We start from the raw sequence: 23602 nt of genomic DNA, 5'->3' as shown, positions 1-23602 counted from the left end.
TATTTTTTTTAATTCTCTTTGGATTTTTTTCAAGCACAGCGAGTTCTCCACAGCTCATGCTGGGTTAGCAGATATCAGCATGAGCAGCAGTAGACGCCCTCACAATTGGCCTTGGGTTGAGGAAGGGAAAGCTGGCCAACTGATGGCTATCCAGCGGCCCTTGTTGGAAAGTTGACGTGTGGACATTGGATGAGGAGTGCAGTTAGCGCGGCTGTGATGCCTCCCGCAGTCCCATAGCCCGCGACACTCGCTGTCCAGCCTCGCACATCATGAATTGGCCGACTGAGCACTCACGTGGCCGGAAATTCCTGATCTCCAGTTTGGAGTCTGATTTTAACCTAGCTTGCTGGGAGGCAACCCGCCAGATATCACTCTCCGCTGACCACAATGGCGGCTTGTAAAACCAGTCTCGCACCCGATCCCATCCGTTTCCCGTAGAGTCATCATTTTGGGGATGGGGTCCACGTTTGTAGATTGGGGAGTGGCGGTGGGGGGCGGGGGGGGCGGGGGGTTGGGGGGGAATGTCCAGTCTGAAAGAGTTGGGGACAATTTTAACCCGACTCACCCAGCAGAAACCTGGAGGGCGGGCATTTAAAACCGCCCTGGCTCTTTCCTGTCCGATCGTAACATCGGCAATTTTAACCCTGCTCTCCTGAGCAGGCAGCAAGGACACACACCTGGAGCCAACAGGGTCCTTCTTTACATAGGCATGTTGCGGCCTGATGACATCATTGAGACTCGACTGTAATTTCAACTCGGGCTTGAGCGGGGGATCCATTTGGAGTTAGAATCGGGGCGGCCTCTGTGTGAAATGGAGGGGAGGGGAGTTGGATGGATGGTATACCGAGTCTCTTTGAACCACGTCCAGAGCGGGTAGAGTACCTCTGAGAACTAGGACAGGGGGAATCAGAGTGGAAGAGTGACTGCTTAGGTAACTCTGAGGGAATTGATGGGCTAGTTGGTCTGCTGAAACCACAAATGTTGCTTTGTTAAAATCTACCTCTTTGACCCAGCTTTTGGTCACCTGTCCTAATATCTCCTGACATGGCTCGGTGTCAATAATTTGGCTGATAACATTCCTGTGGCGCGCCTTGGGATGTTTTACTATGTTAAAGGCCCGATATAAATACAAGCTGTTGGCTGGCCTGGTTGTTAAAAATCTATCAATTGTGAAATATAAAATTGTTTAAAATTAACCAAAATGCACCATGTTTGATGCAGAACTGTGCAGTGTTTCAAGGCAGTAGCTCTCAGACTCCCTGCCCCCCACCCCCTAGAAATGCAGCACCGGGTTGTACGGATGGTATTAGGGGCAGCATTGGAAGGAATATGTGCAGTTCTAAATATACTGGCTCCAGCTCTGACTGGAATGGTCTCCTGGGCAGAAGACTAAGTTCAAATCCCCCATCTGCGATTCGGCAAAAAAAAATTAACCAGAAAGTTAATTAAAACTCCAGTAATTGATTGTCTCCCAGCCACTGGGAGAAAGAGCTTTTAAAATATAAAAGGAAATAATTAATTCCCAATTCGCAATTTCGAGAGCAGTTTTCAATACAATTCAGCAAAAGTCTGGTCCTTTTTAGGTCAAAAAATATATTCAGGCCTACTTTCATTGTAGACTGCAAGAGATTGGAAAATGTACCACATAAAATGCCAACACTCTGAATTTTCTGGGGGACATGCTCCCAGACTTTCCTTGAAAGCAAATCTTGTGCCACCAGCATTCCTTCCACACTTTTGAGTACTTGTGAGAGCCAATTTTCCACACACATAATTCCCAACCTTACCCTCTGGGAGCGCACATTGCGAGATTCCAGCCTTATTTCCCATGGTCTTCTGGGCCACAGCCTCTGTTTCCCGCCAAGGGATCTCAACGGCCCTGGTTCGTGCTGGGAACACGCATTCCGAAAATGACCCCAACCTTTTTTTGGACTCCAGGGAATGAATTGTGGGTCTCGCCATTGCTGAAGTTACAAGCCCACGTGCCACTGCACTTTCAGTATGACTATTTGTTTGAACTTCATAGACTTATATTCAGGGTGGTTTTTGGATTGTCTGCCTTTTAGGGTCTGTGCTGGCTTTCTTGAACCTGTGGAGTCATCTGGCGACAGGTTTCTAGAATGGCATGTATAATTGGAGAAAGGTTTTTTCTTTTTCAATTTATCTTCACATCTGGCAGCAGAGCAAAATTTTGTTCCAGTACAGTTGAGATAGTATTTTATTTCCTCTATTTTCTGCACCAACATTAAGGACCTAGAATGTGTGTGACTGTGGTCCATGTAACCATACTACAAGTCTCCAAGGACTTATTGACCACAACATTACATACATACTACATCGAATGTACAGCACAGAAACAGGCCATTGGGCTCAACAGGTCCGTGCCGGTGTTTATGCTGCACACGAGCCTCCTCCCATCCCTCTTCATCTCACCCCATCAGCATATCCTTCTATTCCTTTCTCCCTCATGTGTTTATCCAGCTTCCCCTTAAATGCATCGATACTATTCCCCTCAACCACTCCCTGTGGCAGCGAGTTCCACATTCTCACCACTCCCTGGGTAAAGAAGGTTCTCCTGAATTCCCAATGGGATTTATTAGTGACGATCTTATATTTAGTGCCCCTAGTTTTAGACTCCTCCCCAAGTGGAAATATCTTCTCTGCATCTACCCTATCGAACCCTTTCATAATCTTAAAGACCTCTATCAGGTCACCCCTCAGCCTTCTTTTTTTTCTGAAGGAGCTGAATTCATAGAATCATCGAATGTTTGCAGCACGGAAGGAGGCCATTCGGCCCGTCGAGCCCGTGCCGGCTCTCTGCAAGGGCACCTCAGCCAATCCCACTCCCCCCCACCCTTTCCCCGTAGCCCAGCAAAATTTTTTCCCTTCAGGTACTTATCCGATTCCCTTTTGAAAGCCACGATTGAGTCTGCCCCCACCACCCTCTCAGGCCGTGCATTCCAGATCCTAACCACTCGCTGTGTAAAAAAAGTTTCCCTCATGTGGCCTTTGGTTCTTCAGCCAATCACCTTAAATCTCTCTCTCTACTCTGTCCAGAACCCCCATGGTTTTGAACACCTCGATCAAATCTTCTCTCAACCTTCTCTGTTCCAAAAATAACCCCAGCATGAAGTGAAAGGCCATGTTGATAATGGTTGATAATGCTGGTATTAAATTCAGCTCCCACTATGAGCAGTGCAGCTTTAAAGTAACACAGAGCCACCCCTGCACAGTACTGCGATGAACAAAACAGATAGTACATTTATTTATTATCCTTGTAGCATGACCCGGGTGCATGTTAAATCCCACCTCATTTGATAGAATTTAGCATTTCAACACGCTGTGCCAGAGGAATCCGGGGGAAATGGTGTGTAGGGCAGGCTATTGTTTTAAATTATCTGTCTTTCATTCACAGCTATTTCTTAGGGGAGCTGGAGAAATGCCTGGAGGAGCCAGAGAGACTAGCAGAGCTCTTCATAAAACATGTGAGTCGTCAGCGTGTCTGCTCGCATTCTTGAAATAACTGACCGAACATGCCCCCCCCCCAGCCCCCTCGCTCCTTTAATGTTTTCCTCTGCCGCATAAGTTTTTTTTTTGATCCGCTTCGCAAAAGGATTACACAATTCCAAAGTACGTTGCGATTGAAGCGTCGGCTGAGGGTTGTGACACTCCGGCTGCACTTGTGCCCTATCTGTCGGGTGTGGTCATCACTCTTGACGGCCAATGACCAGTGTCGGAGATGAAAACTAATTGCTCGGGGCCTCGTGAAACCGCAGCGCTGACCTCTGAGAGCAGGCCCATGCAGCGCTGTATCCGGGCCAGGGGTCTTTCAATCGCGAGATTGTCCCAGTAACGGAGCGAATTCCCTCGCTCACATTCCGCAGAAATGGCTGTACTTTGATTCCCCCGCCCCGCCCCGCTCCGTGAGGCTCCCAAAACCACAAATAGGGTTGCCAACGATAATGTATTTGCTTCATGGGTTCTTTGCTTAAGAATCAATAGCAACACATTGCTATTAAGAACTAGTTGGTTTATTAGCAAAGGTTTAATAATCACACTACATATTACCAGTTCATCCACCAGGCTCACAATCCCCTTGTCTCATCGCGGATCCCCTGAACCCAACTGGCTGGGGTTTTATTGAGTCTTGTGAACATCACGTGACTGGCTAAGCCACTCCCAACTCAACAGCTCTACAAACTGTGAGCATGCTCACTAGTGCATACATTACACAAACCTTCCAGGATTGGCTGGAGTCTCCAGGAATTGAACATAAATCTCCAGGACACTGCTGCAAGTAAAACCCGGGAGAAAAATCATCGGGGCTTTAGAACAAAAAAAATGGAGCTTTTTTTTTTTACATTTTCTTTGGATACTTTCTCTTATTGTGGCTGAGAGTGAAGAATTATCCAATGGGGTAACGAAGAGTCTGCTCGCTTCTCGATTGGTCGTGAGGAGACAGGGCCTTGCGAGGATGGACATATCGAGCAACCAATGGCGGGGGCGTGGGGGGGGGGGGGAACGGGGCAGTTGGAGGCAGGAGGTCATGTGACGACACCTCCAGGCAAACGACCAATCCAGAGTTGGCAACCCGAACTGAGACGGGGAACACGAGGCCAACTTGTCAGCGAGAGGAGCACAATTATACACAGGAGCTTGACGGAGATACGTGTTTGAAGCACATCGGGGGGCGAAATGTGTCTCGGGCGGCAGCGGAAAGACGGGCGATGGAAAAGAAAAGCGGGCGGCGTGTAAGACAGGCCGCCGATTCGCCACTGCCCGCTTTGCGCTGCTGCCCTGAATGAATTTCACCGCCTATCCCCTCCTTCCTTCCGATGGAACATTTTGCGTTTTCAAAGCGCCTTATCATTACTGGCGCAATGTCTCAAAGCACATCACGTACAATGCATTTTTTCTGGAAGCGCTATGACGTTTGTGCAGGCAAAAACCCCGCAGTCATTCAGCACCAGCAACACACAGCACAGAGATTTTGGTGGTGATTGAGGGAGCACTGTTGGCCAGGATAACGTTTGGCCGAGCACCCTGCTCCGTGGGATCGTTAACATTCCACCTCGGACCTCAGTCTGTTGGCACCTCTACCGACACAACTGAAGGGTTGGACCGTTTTTTTCATTCTCTGAACAGAAGTGCAATTTTCCACATCTGGATTCCCAAGTGAGCAGATGTGGCTGGCGCGCTGGACTCTGCTGATCTCAATGCTCCATGGTGCGCTGAATGGGAGGAGCTCCCCACAGACAGGCCGGGCGAAATACGGCCACTCTCGGAGGACGATGAGACACTGTGTTGGAGTTCATCGGGAGAAAAGGGGAGAGAGGGAGAGAAAGGAAACGGAAAGGCAAAGAGCCAGCCAACCGGCAACAAACTCGGAGCTCGGCTGTACCAAAATTGGTCAAACCAGCATCTCATTTGTTAGGTCAGAGAGCACATGAGAGGGAATGCCCCATCTCAATGCCTCGGGCTACAGACTGATCAAAGTGTCATTGGCAAGCAACCAATAGATCAGATATATTGAATTACATCGAAATTCCAACACAGCGGTTGGATTTTCGACTTTGATGATTTTGGGGCAGTAACGACGGCGGGGCGGTAAAGTTAGCGCCCGGGAACAGTTTGCGCCTCAGTCGGTAAGTTTGGGCAGCTGGGCCCTGAGTCAGGGGGCGCAGCGCTAAGGGAGGTGTTGTACACCTCTCTCAGGGCGTTAGGGTGGGAAACTCCCGAGCTAAAGAGCCGGGCCGGGAGCGCTCCCGGAGACAGCTGGGGGGGGGGCGGGAAAAAAACTAAAAAAAAAACACAAAAACATTCCCAATACATAACCCACACCACCACAACACAAATCCTCCCAAAAATTAAAAAAAAAACATTCACACTTACCTCAGGAGTCCATTACTTACCTCTCTGCAGTCGGTATCGTTGCCCCGCCCGATTTCCCAGGCGATCACTGCGGGGCGGACGGGTCGGGCGGGAGTCAAAACTCGCGCCCGGTGTCACAACCAGGGGCGTTGCACACCGGGCGCAGCTCTTCCGGGCGGTGCTGCTCCGCGCCGCCGCTAAACCGGACCCGAGGATCGCCGCGGGGCGCTGGAGGCTGACCGCCCGGCCAGAACACCTCACCGCCGCCATTGTCACCGCTCCGGGGTGAAAAGCGGAGCGCAGAGGAGCTGAAAATCCAGCCCAAGGCGTCCGGCTCATCCGGCCCGTGTTGTTGCCTGTCCTCCACATGAGCATTTTGCTCCGAGTCCCATGTGCCCACTTTGTTCTCACAGCCCTTCATTCCCATTGCCTTACGTGCCAGTAAGGTTGCACGTTTGATCCTTGGTCTGTGCTGGGACAACTGACCTCACGGTCGAATTGGCAGTGCTACATTTTATCCCCACCTCTCTGAACTGAGAGGAGGGCAGCCGCAGCGACGCTATTGTTCTGAGGAGGAGAATGTACATCAGCCAAGGCTCCTGACTCTGATTGCTATCCAGTGACTCCTGCTAAAAAGGAGTGCCTTCGATGGATGTCAGGCATGAACAAGATTGGTTGGCGATGCTGGCCGTACGGGCTGCCGATGTTCTGTCTAGGCTCATGTGAAGAATGGTGAGGTACCAGAAAATGGCTGACTCTCAAAGAACCATCCCTGAACATGAGATTCAAGAAAGGAGGAGCACAAATTGTTCTTAATATTTGATTTCTTGTTTTCTATTAATAAACCGTGTTTATTTATTCTGCTGACATAAAGAAAAGGCACTTTTGAGGACCTGTTGGGTTTGATAATAGTCCAGCAGTCGACAGGACCATAACTCACGCACGACTGTTGCATGTGTCCAGTAGTCAGTTGGACACAGATCGGAGGGGGCCTTCCTGACGACTGGCGGTTGTGCTGCCCGAGCTAAGCACGTGAGGCGCTGGGGCGATCGCCAACCTGCATCAAGCGCAGAGCCCTAACTTATGTAAAGGATCCGCGGCTTTCAATGTTGCCGGCATGCGCTCCGACCGTCAGTGCAGGTTCCTTTTTGCAATATGGCGGCCGGCGCACTCCCGAACAAAATTGTTGCTTGGGCTTCATTCGGGACTCAGTGGGCCAGTTAGTGCCCTGACAAACGGGTCCCTGTGTGCCCCGATTTCTCAGCTATCATGTCTGTCCTGGCTCAGTGGGCAGCACACTCGCCTCGGAGTCAGAAGGTTGTGGGTTCACGTCCCACTCCAGGGACTGGAGCACATAAATCCAGGCTGACACTCCCAGTGCAGTACTGAGGGAGTGCCGCACGGTCGGAGGTGCCGTCTTGCAGATGAGACGTTAAACCGAGGCCCCGTCTGCTCTCTCAAATGGATGTAAAAGATCCCATGGCATTATTTTGAAGAAGAGCAGGGGAGTTATCCCCAGTGTCCTGGGGCCAATATTTATCCCTCAATCAACATAACAAAAACAGATTATCTGGTAATTATCACATTGCTGTTTGTGGGAGCTTGCTGTGCGCAAATTGGCTGCCGCGTTTCCTACATTACAACAGTGATGACACTCCAAAAGTACTTCATTGGCTGTAAAGTGCTTTGAGACGTCCGGTGGTCGTGAAAGGCGCTATAGAAATGCAAGTCTTTCCTTTTTTGTTTGCCACTGGCACTTTGTCAAACTATCAACTCCAAGTTGCCCATCACATAAAGCAGACCCACCTCAGGGGCGAAGTCTGATGTTGGACATAGTGCACTGACTCTGTGTGTAGGGTATGGGATGATGCTCGTCAAACTGCCTGGATAGTTTGATGTGAGCCATGTGTCAGTTTGAACAAGGCATGTTCAAGTGATTTGACATCTGCTCCTGCCACTGTCAATCACTTCTGATTTGTCAGGAGTGCTGTGGTCATTTATAGTGTGTTAGAATAGGTACTGACTGTGTTTATGTATTTTGTGTCAGCCATGGTTCAATGGGTAGCACTCTCACCTTGGGGTCAGAAGGCTGTGGGTTCAACTCCCACTCCAGGGACATATACAAAAGCCAGGCTGACACTCCCGGTGGAGTGCTGCACTGTCAGAGGTGCCGTCTTGAACCATGGCCCTGTCTGCCCTCTTAGGTGGATGTAAAAAATCTCATGGCACTATTTTGATGAAGAGCAGGGGAGTTATCCCCGGTGTCCTGGGGCCAATATTTATCCTTAAACCAACATCACTAAAACAGATTATCTGGTCATTATCACATTGCTGGTTGTGGCAGCTTGCTGTGTGCAATTTGGCTGCCATATTTCCCTACATGACAACAGTGACTACACTTCAAAAGTACTTCATTGGCTGTAAACCATTTTCAGACATCCTGAGGTCATGAAAGGCGCTATATCAATGCAAGTCTTTCTTTTCCTTTTCAAGAACTATTATTATTGCTATTATATATATATTATATACTGACTTGTATGCAAATAATTTTATTAAATTGCATTACCAACTGTCTGACAAAATGAATATATTTGGTTATATGCTGACTTTTATTTCCTGGTTAGCAGTTGATTGACAATCTTTCAGTAATTCTGATAGGTTCATGTCAGAACAGTGAACATGCTGGGCATTGGCAGCTGCCCTTGTGCCCACGCATGGCCAACAACAAAGAGACTAGCTCTGTAATGTATTTGCTTCATGGATTCTTTGCTTAAGAATTCATCGCACCACATTGCTATTAAGAACTAGTTGGTTTATTAGCAAAGGTTTAACAATCACATGACACATTACCAGTTCATCCACCAGGCTCACAACCGCCTGCCTCATCGTGAATCCCCCGAATGCAACTGGCTGGGGTTTTATTGAGTCTTGTGAACATCATATTTCTTCCGCCAACAGGACGGCTTGTTAAGCCAATCACATATCAACAGCCCTACAACTATTTTAAGTAAACTTCAAATCAAGTGCTCCCTTATTAAAGGGGCACTGGAACCGACAAATTAACAAATGATACATTTTGGAAAACTATGGTCAAATTAAAATTTGGTTGCCGGGGGTGATGATGCACTCCAGTCCCTCCGATGCCCACCTCTCGCGGAAGGCCGCGAGCGTTCCGGTGGACACCGTATGCTCCATCTCCAGGGACACCCTGGCTCGGATGTAACAGCGGAAGAGAGGCAGGCAGTCGGGCTGAACGACCTCCTCGACCGCCCGCTGCCTGGACCGGCTGATGGCCCCCTTGGCCATGCCCAGGAGCAGTCCCACGAGGAGGCCCTCCAATCTGCCCGCTCCCCTCCGCACAGGGTGTCCAAAGATCAGGAGTGTGGGACTGAAGTGCAACCAGGAATTATTAAATTGCATTATCAACTGACACATATATATTGTATAGGGACTGTCTGACAAAATGAATATATTTGGTTGTATGCAGCCCCTTCAAATAATGGAACGGGGCTGCAACCTCGCACTTTCGATAAAAACATGGAACACAGACTCTTCTAGACCGCAGAAATTACAGGCGGCCTGAGAGCCCGTGAACCGATGTAAAAATTTATTGCACGGGACTGCTCCGTGCACCACCCTCCAGGGCAAGTCCCCAATAAATAGTGGGAGGACTCCCGCGTAGAGTGCACTCCATCGGGGACCCCCGCCTCCTCCGGACGGCAAGATGGTGTGCCATGGCGTGTCCGGACGGCAGACGAGGATGGCAACGTGGAGAGTGTGTAAGAGCAGCCCGTACAGGAAACCCCTCCGCGCAGAACTGAAAGGCACGGAGGGAATTTCCCCGAGGCGGCTCAAATTGTGAGGCGCCGGCTCCCGAGGGAGGTTTCGGAGTTTGGCGCCGATGAGGAATTCCGTCCGGACGGGGGTCAGTGTGGACGGGATCTCCCCGCGTGCTTGAGCCTCCTCGACACACCTAACGGAGTCAGGGCCCAGGGCTGTTTTTAGCGACTCGATGGCATCGGTCGCACGGCGGACGTCGGCCCAGTTTAGGCGCCGTACCAGCGTGTCTGGCGCCATCCAGCCCGCTCCTCCGCCATCGAGCAGGTCCCTGACCCTGGTCACCTCGCCAGCCACAGCCCTCTCATCCGCCTGCCACCTAAAACCTCGGTCATGGAGGTACGGATTCCTGAGCAGCGGCTCCCGACGGACAGCCACCACTCCAGCCGGTGGAGAGCTGCGCTTGGTCGAGACTTTGTTCCAGACCCTGATGAATTCCTTGTAAAAGACAGGCAGCCCCTACATGGCGGTCCTGACACCCACCCCCCCAAGCTCACAAACAGGAGCTGCGTGTCATAATTGAGGCTGTGCTGCTGGCGGAAGAAATACGTCGCCAGCGCACGCCACCTAGGAGGGGGCTCGACGTAGAGGTATCTCTGCAGGGTCTGAAGACGGTAAGTCGCTAGCTGGGAGCCGACGCACACCAACGCCTGACTGCCCTCCCTAAGCGGGAGACTCAAAACCGCAGCAGAGACCCAGTGCTTCCTGTTGTTCCAGAAGAAGTCCACCAGCTTCTTCTGTATCTTGGCGACAAATGCAGGGGTCGGGGTCAAAGTGATCAGCCGGTACCACAGCATAGCGGCCACCAGCTGGTTTATGACTAGCACTCGACCCCTGTAGGACAGCACTCGGAGCAGTCCTGTCCAGCGCCCTAGGCGAGCGGCGACTTTGGCCTCCAGTTCTTGCTAGTTCGCCAGCCAGGCTTCCTCGTCGGGGCTAAGGTAGACTCCCAGATAGAGGAGATGGGTCGTGGTCCAGGCAAAAGGCCTGAGCTTCTCCGGCAGGGAGTCCACCCGCCACTGACCCACCAGGAGTCCGGAACATTTCTCCCAGTTGATCCTGGCAGAGGATGCGACCGAGTAAATCTTTAATAGCTGTCCAAACCTCACAGGTGCATACATTACAGGCCCCATGACCCATTAATAGAAGAGATAGTAGATGTGGTATGGAACTATCAGCTATTTCAAGGCTGTAACGTAGAGTGATAAGAAGCCACTGTGAATTTATAGGTGATAGATCTTGTTTGGTGTGTCTGCTAGAGTTGTTTGAGAATATATTAGTTGGCATGATGCGTTCAGTACATTTAGTATACCTAGACTTCAGCGGAACCTTTGCTAGGGTACCACAATAGGAGATTATTTTACAAAGTAGTAAAGTGCAGAATAGGGGGGTGACTAACTAACTGGTTGAGTCAAAGGCGGCAAAAGGGAAGATTTAAGGGAGCAGCTTCCCCACAGAACCAGGGGAGGAGTGAGATACTGCATGCATCCATTCTGGGCCAGTTTTGTTCTGAGGTAGATCAACGATTTGGAGGAAGGAGCTGTGACAAATGTAATGACTCAAGACTCTGGTTACTGTAAACTCACTCAGGTGCAACCTGATCCATCTTTATTCCAGCCTGAGAGTGCCAGCGTAACAAAGACACCCAACTTATATACAGATGACCAAGCACACATGCCACATGCGTACAACCCAATGACCTCCGACCACAGCGTCCTCTAGTGTCTGGTGACCCCCAAGCATTAATACATAACACCATCACCCTTTTAAAATCTTAACAACAGTCTTTTTACAAAGTGAGACGGTCTGGGGCTTTCCTCTCACGAGTTGATCGTCTCAGTTCAACTTTGGCTCTGGGCGAGCGTTCTGAGTCCGTTGAGACTGACGGCTGAGTAGCCGATCTGATGGGAGTGGTCCTGACCACATCAGAGACTGAAGGTTCAGAGTCAGTAATGTCAGCAGAGTACACTGATGAGTGAACAATGGTTGGTTGGTCACTGACTGCATCTTCCTCACTCGGTTCCGGTTCATCCGTGTGCTGCGGTTTAACCTGGGCAAGGTGTTTCCTGCATGTTTGCCCATTCTTGAGCACGACAATAAACACTCTGTTACCCTCCTTGGCTGTAACAGTGCCGGCGATCCACTTTGGACCTTGACCATAGTTCAGTACATAAACCAGATCGTTGACTGAGATGTCACGTGACACGGTGTAAGGGGGTGGTCCCGGGGGTCAGATTCACCTCTGACCAACTTGAGCGGTTCGAATCGCTCCCACTCCCTTGGGTTCTAGACTCTGGATTTATTTGGGGAATGTGATAAAGTGCAAAGGACAACTGGTTTAATGCAAAAGAACTTTGACTTTATTAAAGACAAGAAAATACAATGTCAAAACTTATAATTAATCTAATAAGGAACAATACAAGAAAATACAATGTCAAACTTATAATTACTCTTATAAGGAACCACACATTACACATTCAAAGGGGGTTACAGTAAATTATACCTCCCACCTCCCAATACCTAATTCTAGCTAGGTTAGACTACAGGGCAGGCAGGGACAATGCTTACCAATCCTTTCTGGTCAGTTAGCGGTAGTTCGTGATTTCAGGGTTTGTTGAAATCTGTAGGTTCTGCTTGCCGTACCCCGAACGTCGGAGAAGACTTCTAGCTGCGCAATCTTCAGTTGGGTTGAGTCCGCTGATGCGGTAAGGCGCGTTTTGGATTTATGTGGTAAGTACCCGGTTTTCTTCGTTAGAAATAGGTTCAAAGTCTCTTTAGGTAATGTTTTACCTGTTGGTAGTCAGGCCTTAGATTGTAGAGTGGAAACTTTTCGATTCTTCGTTTTTTTCCCGTTGGAGTTTTGTTTCGAGTTTGGTCGATCGCGGTGGTTTTTCGTTGGTGCCACGTTGGTTGTGGCCGGATGCTGCCACAATGGTGATGTTCTGCCTTCTTTCAGGACTTCAGGACTTCGAGGCTGGAGAAGTTAGTTTACAACTGTCGCGTTGGTTTCTCTCCTGGTCTTGATGACATAGTCGTAGTATAGCACGAGCAATATGGCATAGTATGTCATCCCCTCTGTTGAAAAAGGGGGGCAGTTATATGGTTTGAGTTGTCCTAATCTTGGCGCCAAATCAGTTCAGAATTCTTTGTTTAAAGTTGGCGGGCTTGACTCTTTGTAATATTTTGGCGGGCCCGTTAAAAGTTAATATGTTTTGGGTGGGTTAATGTTCGAAAACTGTTTCCTGATGGAAATATTAGTTTGGTAATCGCAATGTCCTTTTGTGCTTAGTTTTTCACATACAGGCTGGATTGGGCCGCTTTGTGAAGTATATGCTGAAATGGTTTTCCAAATTCAGGTTGATGGTTGGCTATCTCTGGGTTATTTGTTGTAATGTTAATGTCTCTTGTGGAGAAGGATTCTCGAATACCCATTTCTCCAGACACGTTAACTTAGTCCCAACACCCAGACAATTCCAATAATCAAGTTGTGTCCTGTTAGTTCTTTGGGCCTGCCCACAGTCTTGAATTTGTCTTTTAAAAGTCCACTATTCGATTAAAGTTCGTAGTTTCTTCCATAAGCATTTTAGGATTTCAAACTTTCCGGTAGATTGTCCCAAATTAAATTTCCTTTTGAATGAGCCCAAACACTGGGGGGGCGGGGGGGGGGCGCAGTTTCTTGTGAATTTTGCATCCTTCAGTCCCCCCTGTTGACACTCCACACTCTTGAGTGTCAGTCAAGGTAAGTGAATTCCTGCTCCCGAGAGTCAACCTTCCCTGTATTTACACTAGCTAAACATTAATGTGCCTCGCCTGTAAACATTATTCGCCTGTAAATGCAATTTACAGATGAATAAAATCACTATAATTCGTTTACAGCACAGAGGAGGTATGATGCCCCTCTTTTACTCGGGTTTCACAGTAAAATAACGGTATACAGCCAAACACAACTTTAAAAGCACATAGTCAAAACACATTCTCAGGTAATATAAAGGTCCATAGTTAAACACATTTTAAGTTTAGTAAAATAAAGGTACATAGTCAAAACATTTAACAACACTCAATATTTTGCAGTTGACAGCAGGTAAAATCAAACACAAATTAAACATGGTAGTATGGTGTCACCCGTCCCTGCGCGATTCCCAAGTTCAGTCAAGGAACGTACAGCACCCTTTGGTGCCTGACCTGATGGCCTCTGTGTTTCACTCGGCAAGTGAGACACAATAAGTAAAGAATAATCACGAGTTGACAGATAACTAAAGTGTGAGAAGCGATTCTGATCCAGATTGGGACTTCTATATTTCTGAAAAGGTCCCACCAAGGCGGAATTGTGATCTCGAGAATCTTTTTCCCTATCTCAATTGTTTTCTGTTCTAGAGTGTAGAAGTGTTTTTGTGAGATAATTACAGCTTTTAGCAGAGCGGTAAGATATTCGGGTAGAGGGGAAATTGCATAGCCAAAATGTACAACATAATCCTGCAGGTTTGTAATGTTTTCCTTCACAGTGAGGTGGACAGTGGAGGGTTCAGGAATGGGGACAATCCGTTCCTGGGCCACTTGAACTGATGCCTCAGGTTTGAAGCAAAAACTGCTGTCACTCACCGGACACCAGAAGTGTCCATGTTGGTAGTGGGGCGCACTGGTGGTGACACAATATGTCCCACCCTCTATGTATGTTACCTGTGGAGGGACATAGTCTTGTGCCATTACTTCCATGGTGCAGTTAATAGGCTGTGCACCAGCAGCTTTAAACCCACACTGTGACTTTGAATGGGCACTCAAGTACTGGGGACACAGTATTACGTGTGCACCCCGGCTCCGGCACCCGGAGAGGTCAGTACCTGTTACAGCGTGCTCCCACTTTATGACATAGGGTGGGACCACTGCGAAACGAATGTGTGCACCTCCCTGAATAACTCCAATGTTCTCCACCCGGTATACCGGTGATGGTCAGGCTGTCCCACCCATGACTGGCATCCTTAGTACGATTCCCATAATGTGGTTAGATTTCCCACAGTCTACTGGGACAGGGTAGGCTTCAGAGGCTAGGCGGAGCTGGCACGGGCTTAGTGAATTACTGTACGGGTGGAGGGCTGCAAGGTGCTTGTTCCTGATCCAGAAGGGGACTACACCTTGTCTTAAATCCTCCAGGTTGTTGCGGCCCTCGCCCAATAACCATGCCCCATACAGTATGCACACCTCGTTCTGTGCAGCCTGGTCAGAAGCGTTTCTATCCTCCCGTATGAGTGCATTCACTGTCTGTGCATGTTTTTCCAGCTCAGCCACTATTTCTTTTAAATGGACAGTCATAGCCTAGTCTTATTGTAGTTCTGAACCTACTACTGTGTTCTCCTGTTTCAGGGTTTTTCTCAATTGGGTCTTTAAACTGCTTATCTGTGTTTGCAGCTCTATGTCATCTAGGCTATTTATTACAGAGGATGCTGTATTGTAGGTAGTGAAAACGTTGTTTATGATTCCCCTTCTAGGTCTCCCTGAGCCCATGGTGTCCCTAGCATTTAGGGTGTATAGGTTTGCTTTGTCTACATTTCCAAAGTATAACTCATAAAATTTCTTGAACATGTCTCTAAGTAGGGCCTGGTATAGCAGTTCTGTTTCCTTCGGGCAGCATGCAGGTAGGTGTACCTCAGTAAGGTTTAATATTACTGAAGCTACTGCATAATGTACCCCCTGGTATAACACCTTTTCGGTCAGTACCAATACTAATCCATTCCCTGGTCCCTTGGTGGAGGTAGGACACCTTTCTATTACTGTGCGTATTGGCGGGGTTGTGGGCAGGGGTCTCTTAATGTGTGCTCCTAGTTCGGTGGCGTTAATTGGGAGTGGGGAGTGTGGGACCGTGCACCCGTGTAGGCTAGAATCCCACCCCATCCCTTCCCCTTCATCTTGCCATTGCCTGGCAAAGGCGATCAGTATGCCTGCGGGACAAATACTCTCTGATCCCCACATGCAAACATAAATTCCTTGTTCGGATTCCCACCATTTGTCCCAACATACTGTTACTCCTCCCCGTGTCCCTGTGATGGTGCAGTATGTATCATTACCGAGTCTTTCCCCGTCCGATTCCTGGTCCCATGCGTCCTTGCTCAGTTTTCTGAGCCACTACCATCTTCCCAGGGGAATGTTCCCTTTGCAAGTCAAACACACACGCTTTCCCTCTGCGACACTGACTCGGGCAGCGATGATCCACATCCGGGGGAATGGAAGTGAGGCCTCCCCGGAGGTAAAACCTTCCTGGCTGGGGTAGCGGGTAGAATTAGATCCCAGTCACCCCGGCCATCTTCCCTCGTGGGCGTAAACGGCGAGTTCTTCCACGTCTCGGGGGCCACCCCCGGCGGTTACGATCGGTGCTCTCCCTCCTGAACACCCGTAAATGAGGGATTCTTCCACGTCTCCTCGGTCGCCGCTGTTGATCCTTATCAGGGCGAGCAGGAACAGGATCCTTCTCATACTGCTCTCTTTCCTGTAGGGGCACATAAAACAGATTGTCCAGCCCTGAGAAAGCTCTCTGGCTTGACAAAGGTGACCGAGTTCCAAATTGGGCTCATAGTGTCTAATTGACTGGCTGTCTTATTCAGTTCCTTGTAGACTGATGTCTGCTTTTAACTTTTACCTCACAGCCATTTGGTTTGTTATCTCACCGGTGCTTCCCTTAATGATTATACTGGTAGATTCTTCTTACTCCCGGTTGTTACCCGGCCTGTGCCTTTTTTAATAGCTGCACAGGTAGATTCTTTTCCTTACCCCAGTTAACTAATACATATATACTTATCATTATTCATAATCTTACACTATTCTACTCTAAATTATTCACTAAACATTCTTAAATCCATATCGTACTATATATGTACATCTGCCACCCGTCTCCGGGTGGCCAGGTTAATTCCTGCTTTCTCTCTTTCTTCTTCTCCTGCTGGGTGTCCAGCGAGGTAGATCGGTCTGCACCACCTAACCCTAAGTACCCTGACCGAACGTGGGTTTGAGTCCCACACTATCGGGGGAACGTCCCCTCCGGTGCTGCAGCACACCGCTCCTTTGGGGGTGGCTGCCTGGTTCGTTTCTTCCCCTGGGGGTTCTGCCTGGTCGAGGGCTACGGGCTGGGGACTCTCACTTGGTGGCTGTTCCACCGCTATCTCTTCTGGGGGTCCCTTGTTTCCTGAGGCTACCGGCTGGGTGTCCCTGCTCGCGGGCTGGCCTCTGACCTTAGGTGCCCTTTTGCGGCTGGTGCCTTTCCCGGGGCTGAACCATTCAAATTGGACGCTGGTGACCACGGTACCTTTGGCCGTGGTGTGCGGGGAGTCCTTCTTAAGGCTCCGGCTGCTGGGGGTGTGTCCGAGTCCCAAATGATTGTGGGGACAGCTCCCCCAGTAACACAGTCTAGAGCCCCTCTAGGTGCAGTCTGTGGGTCTGTCACGTCCCCTGTGGGATTTCCACAGTCAGGGCTGTTGGCTGGGGGTCCCGGTCTTTATTGCGGTTTACAGTTTTTGGCTGTCCCTTATGCTTAGCTGTTGCCCCGGGTTGAAAAGTTTGCACTGATTTATGTGGAACCACTTTGTACGGCGGGGCAGTTTTATGTTATAGACCATGGGGCTTGCCTTGTCGACAATGTGGTACGGTCCCATATACAGTGCCTCAAAGACCCTACTCTAGCGTAGTTCCTCACCATAACACGGTCCCTTATCTCCCATTCATGGTGTTTGCAGGGTTCTAGCAGCAGTCGGTTGCTCCGATGCTGTTTTCCCATGTTGTTAGCAGCCTGCCAGTGAATCTGTTTAAGGTGTTCAAACAGATTCCTGACAAAGCTGTCCCGGTTCGCTTCCCTCAGCTGACCTTCCGTGAGTATCGGGGCTAACACATGGGTGGGGGTTCGCATGGCTCTGCCGGTCATGAGCTCATACGGGGAGTACCCCGTGCTCTTTGACTGGCTGGCCTTGATCTCCATGAGGACCAGTGGTAGGACCTCTACCCACCCTTTGGATGAGTCCCCTGTCTCTTTGCGCAACCTTTCTTTGATGGTGCGGTTTAAACGCTCCACAGGCCCGGATGACTGCGGGTTGTGGGTGACATGCCATTTCCCTTTGATGCCGAGTGCCTTAAAGGTCTCCTGCATCACCTGCCCGGTGAAGTGACTCCCTTGGTCAGACTCCACATATTGTGGTAGTCCCCATCGGGAGAACACTTCTTTGACCAGGATCCTGGTTGTTCCCAGGGCAGTGGCTGTTCAGCATGGGAAGGCTTCCACCCATTTGGTGAATACATCCACCAATACTAGGCAGTACTTGTAGCCTTCCTGGGCAGTGGGTAGGGGCCTGATGTAATCGATTTGAATCGACTGCCAGGGTCCCTCTACCCTCCTGATATGTCCCATAGACACCTTTCTTTTCTGGGGGTCGGGGTTGTTGGCCGCACACACCAGACAGCTGGCACAGAACTCGCGGACGTCTTCCCTGAGTCCTGGCCACCACCCTGCCTGTTCCACTCGTTGCCAAGTGTTCTCAGGTCTGGGGTGTCCTGCTCCTGGGCCCTCGTGGACCAGCTGAAGGAATTCTCTCTGGTGTTGTTGCGGTACTACCCATTGCTCCCCCTGAACAGCATGCCTTCTTTAATGGCAATTGCTGCGGTGCCGTACGGGCCGTCTATCCTTTCCCCTTTAGCTAGCGTGTTCAGGACAGTTTTGAGGACGGGGTCTTGGGTCTGGACCACTTTTAGGTCCGGGGACAAAGCTATCCCTGCCTTCCCTGCCGTCCCTATCCTGCCCCTGACTGCTGCAATGGGTCCTGAGTTGTACGGATCCCAGAGCTTTACTGTGCGAGCCCCCTGCTTGTCCAACATGTCAGCCTGCTGGTTTCCCTCGCTATGGGGTTCTGTGATGGAATGTGCCTTCACCTTGTGTATGTAGATATTCCCTTCCTCCCCTACGGCTTTCATGATCTTTTCCAGTAGGGGCTTAATTGCCCGGGGTCTCCTGTCTGCGGATGTGTATCAGCGACGGGACCAGATAGCCAGGTACTCCGTACATGAATTGCATGTGAACATACTGTCCGAGCAAATCGTGTATGGGGTAGGGAATTCTTCGGGGTGTGTGACTACGTACACCACCGCAGACAGTTCAGCGTGCTGGGTGCTCATAGTACTGGGGAGTTTAATCGCCAGGGCAATGCCTGCCTCGGGGTCATAAACTCTGCAGCCTGTGAGTCGTTCACCCGCAGATACCGTGCTTGAACCGTTCACATAGATCTCTCGGCCTGTGGAGTGTAAACCAGCCTGAAAGCCTATGTTAATTTCCCATACCCCTTCTACAGAACACCGGTGGGCTGTCCCTGGATAAATCATGTTGGCTGCGAGTCTTGGCCCTTTACTCTTAGGTCCATTTGGGACAGGAGCAGGGTCCAGCGAGCAATGTGGGCACTGCTCACTGTCCCGTCCTTGATTCTCCCGTCCAGGAGCATTTGGGTGGGCATATGGTGGGTAAGGATTGTGATAGGGGACCCCCCTGTGAAGATCAGTGATCTTTTCACAGCCCAGTGAGTGGCTAGGAGGTGCCGCTCATAATTGGAGTATCCCTTCTCCACGTCCGTGAGTATCCTGGAGGAGATGGGACTTCTTCACACTCGGTCCGGTAAATATGTAGAATACCTTTCCCAGGGCGGCAGTGAAAGAGGAAGATGTTATAAATTTTAAGAGGTGGTGGAGTTTTTTTTGGCAGGCAGGGCCACTGTCAGCCGTGGCTCAGTGGGTAGCACTCTTGCCTCTGGGTCAGAAGGTTGTGGGTTCAAGTCCCACTCCAGGGACTTGAGCACATAAATCTAGGCTGATGCGCCAGTGCGGTGCTGAGGGAGCGGCGCACTGTCGGAGGTGCCGTCTTTCGGATGAGATGTTAAACCGGGATCCTGTCTACTCTCTCAAGTGGATGTAATAGATCCCATTTTGAAGAAGAGCAGGAGAGTTCTCTCCAGTATCCTGGCCAATATTTATCCCTCAATCAACTTAACAGAAACAGATGATCTGGTCATTATCACATTGCTGTTTGTGGCAGCTTGCCGTGCTCAAATTGGCTGCCGTGTTTCCTACATTGCAACAGGGACTACACTCCAAAAGTTGGCTTTGAGACGTCTGGAGGTCGTGAAAGGCGCTATAGAAATGCAAGTCTTTCTTTCTTTGAAGGGTATCAGATGTAAGGTGGGATAAGCGATCTCATCTTTGGGACCAGCCTTATGGATGGAGTTGGTTGTTTCTGGTCCTGTATTGTCCTCTGTTCCTAAGGAAATTGGACATATTTGTGGGGGAGCTTAAATTTAAGTACATCTCGTGATGCATCATGAGTAACCTGGTCTCCTGAAGCCTTAGACAGCCAGGGTGGAATTTGGCCACAGGTTTAGAAACATAGAAACATGGAAAATAGGTGCAAGAGTAGGCCATTCGGCCCTTTGAGCCTGCACCACCATTCAATAAGATCATGGCTGATCATTCCCTCAGTACCCCTTTCCTGCTTTCTCTCCATACCCCTTGATCCCTTTAGCCGTAAGGGCCATATCTAACTCCCTCTTGAATATATCCAATGAACTGGCATCAACAACTCTTTGCGGTAGGGAATTCCACAGGTTAACAACTCTCTGGGTGAAGAAGTTTCTCCTCATCTCGGTCCTAAATGGCTTACCCCTTATCCTTAGACTGTGTCCCCTGGTTGTGGACTTCCCCAACATCGGGAACATTCTTCCTGCATCTAACCTGTCCAATCCTTTCAGATTTTTATATGTTTCTATGAGATCCCCTCTCATCCTTCTGAACTCCAGTGAATACAGGCCCAGTCGATCCAGTCTCTCCTCATATGTCAGTCCTGCCATCCCAGGAATCAGTCTGGTGAACCTTCGCTGCACTTCCTGTTTTATTCCCCTCCCCCAGGAGTTAACGTTACGAGTGACTGGGAAGGCGGGAGAGGGTGGGGGCCAGTCACCATCTAATTATTAGAAAGAAAGAAAGACTTGCATTTATATAGCACTTTTCATGACCACCGGACGTCTCAAAGCGCTTTACAGCCAATGAAGCACTTTTGGAGTGTAGTCACTGTTGTAATGTGGGAAACGCAGCAGCCAATTTGCGCACAGCAAGCTCCCACACACAGCAATGTGATAATGACCAGATAATCTGTTTTTGTTATGTTGATTGAGGGATAAATATTGGCCCGGATACCAGGGATAACTCCCCTGCTCTTCTTCGAAATAGTGCCGTGGGATCTTTTATGTTCACCCGAGAGAGCAGACGGGGCCTTGGTTTAACGTCTCATCTTCAAGACGGCACCTCCGACAGTGCAGCGCTCCCTCAGCACTGCACTGGGAGTGTCAGCCTGGATTTTTTGTGGGAGGAGCATTGATTGGTCGGATAGGCTTCTGTCGCATTTGGTTTATGTAATCGCAACTTGGAGTTCAGAGGGAATTTAATTGACTATAAACTGAGTCATTATATGTAAATGTCATCAGTAAACATTATTTAGTGTACAAGGAACTAGTTCAGTCAAACCAAAATGAAGTTTAAAAAAAAAATGATGGTAAGAAGGGAACTCAGATGGAATAATTTCACCCAAAGGGAATAACTGGGTCTGTGGGTGGAGAATTGACCTACTATCGACTCTCTGAAGCCCTTACTCAATGTCATCTCCCTCATGCTCCCTCAAGCCAATTATTATTGCTTGGGGGGGGGGGGAACGAGTTGACTGTGTCACCACACGAGCATCGGAGGAAAGGCTTGTGAGACTTTCCCCCATTGCTGCCTCCAATCTAACTCAAGGCACCGAAGGCGAGGTGGTCTCAATGACAGCGGTCACTCGAGGGCCCCACTCCCATCCCAGTTGAGTCAAAGTCAAATCCCTTCACCCTGACCCTGAATCGCCATGGAGATAAGTGAGTTGGGCACAGCTTCTTCCTCCTTTTGAAAGATGGCCCCGAGGTCCGAATGCCGAAGCAACTCCCCATGGACGTTCGATGTGCTGAACATCGATCCAGCCTATGGCAGGCATTTCTTGGCCATTGGCACTGCCCCCTTCCTCACCCATGAGCTATGTCTCGCCCTGTGGTCCCTCCCTTAGTGGGTGGTGGCATGTGGTGCTGCTGATGATATGCTGCTCCCTTGCAACTCGCGATTCCACACTAGGCCCAGACCTTACTGTGAGAAGAAAAGTGTGAATCGATTGTTATGGTACGGCACTGTAATGACGGACTCCGCAGAGGTACTACAACCGTGTCTGTCCTCGGGTGATGACGCGTTTTTGCAGCCAAGGAAACTGCTCGGAACGCGACTCGGAACTCCTTCGCGGCAAACGAGCTAAAGGTGGGCAGAGGAAACGTTACAAGGACACCCTCAAAGCCTCCCTGATAAAGTGCAACTTCCCTCTGACACCTGGGAGTCCCTGGCCAAAGACCCTGGCCCTAAGTGGAGGAAGTGCATCCGGGAGGGCGCTGAGCACCTCAAGTCTCGTCACCGAGAGCACGCAGAAACCAAGCGCAGGCAGCGGAAGGAGCGTGTGGCAAACCTGTCCCACCCTCCCTTTCCTTCAACGACTATCTGTCCCACCTGTGACAGGGACTGTGGTTCTCGTATTGGACTGTTCACTGACCCAAGGACTCATTTTTAGAGTGGAAGCAAGTCTTCCTCGATTCTGAGGGACCGCCTATGATGATGATGATGATGTTGTCGTAGCGACTCAATGCAGCAGTGGGGACCAGGACCTCCAGTTTCCCTCTCCATCGCCTCAATGCCAATAATAGGGACCGTCATCTTGGAAAGCTCCACCTGCTGGTCGCTTTGGCTCAGAACGATTGAAGGCCAACTATTCCTCCAATTAATGCGACCGTACACATTGGCCCGAAAATTGCGGCCTCTCCGGATCTGTACGATGTACGCATGCACCTGAAGAGGCCTCGCAAATGCTGGTTCTCGGTGCGCAAGGTGCATGTGCCGAGAACTGGCTTTTGCGATCTGTCCACATGTCTATAGACAGAGTGCACGCATTCCCGGCAGAAGGACAGACACGGGGCAGAGATTGGCCGATTTGCCCCACTCTTGCCCAGCGAATGTCCTTCAAACTCGTACGCCTGGTAAAAGCAGACGTACAGCTTACTTTTACCAGGCGTAAGAGTCTTAAAACGTAGAAAAATTACATTTTTATCACTAATTGTTATATTAAAATCCTGTCCATTAAGGTAAGTTTATGTGTAACCCTATTAAAACATATTTTTAAAAATTTCAAAAAAATAATTTATTTTCTAAAACATTTAATATCAATTAATTTTAAATATGTGAGGTGTATTTTATTTATTGTGCTGTGTTTCTGTGTTTTGGTGGCTTTCTCATTGATAGTAATGGGAGCTCGTACAAACAGAGCTCCCATTATTATCAATGAGAATATTACATTGTGATTGGTGGTCCAGGCCCACGTGATCCCAGGTTGCGCTTACGTTCCTGGGATGCGTGGGCCCATATGCTGAGCTGCGCATCTAGGTTTCGGACCGCACGTCTACGTTCCTTCAGGACCACCAGGTACTTTAGGAGAAAACATTTCGGTTGGAGGTGCCCGCCCGCAGGAAGCTTCCGACCGCAATTTTCGGGCCAATGAATTACAGTAGGTGTGACATATGCAGGTAGATGGAGGTCAGATACAGATCAGCCATAATCTCATTGAAAAGGCTCGAGGGGCCGAATGGCCTCCTCCTGTTTCTATGTTCCTATGCAACGTAAGCGTCAAGAATGCTTTTGTTATGTATGTAAACCTATAAATACCTTGTCTAACCACCAGAGGGCTATCCCCTGGAGTCCCAAGGGATCCCACAATCCCTTGGGAGCACCTGTATATAAGGAGGCCTCACAGGCTGGAGAGGCACTCTGA

The 23602-nt window shown here is 49.5% G+C and overlaps 1 protein-coding gene across 4 annotated transcripts in view; it reads left to right on the top strand.

The window, feature by feature from the left end:
- LOC139240819 (rho guanine nucleotide exchange factor 25-like) overlaps positions 1-23602 on the top strand; it is a 266303-nt gene that overhangs the window by 205514 nt on the left and 37187 nt on the right. For all 4 annotated transcript variants that reach the window (XM_070869299.1, XM_070869302.1, XM_070869301.1 and 1 more), the window contains exon 7: positions 3416-3485. In XM_070869299.1, coding sequence (XP_070725400.1) covers positions 3416-3485 — 70 coding nt within the window. The remainder of the gene's footprint in view (positions 1-3415; positions 3486-23602) is intronic.

Source organism: Pristiophorus japonicus, chromosome X (genome assembly GCF_044704955.1).
Source record: "Pristiophorus japonicus isolate sPriJap1 chromosome X, sPriJap1.hap1, whole genome shotgun sequence".
Taxonomy (NCBI): Eukaryota; Metazoa; Chordata; class Chondrichthyes; family Pristiophoridae; genus Pristiophorus; species Pristiophorus japonicus.
The sequence above is the reverse complement of the archived record's forward strand: the minus strand, read 5'-3'. Positions and strand labels throughout refer to the sequence as shown.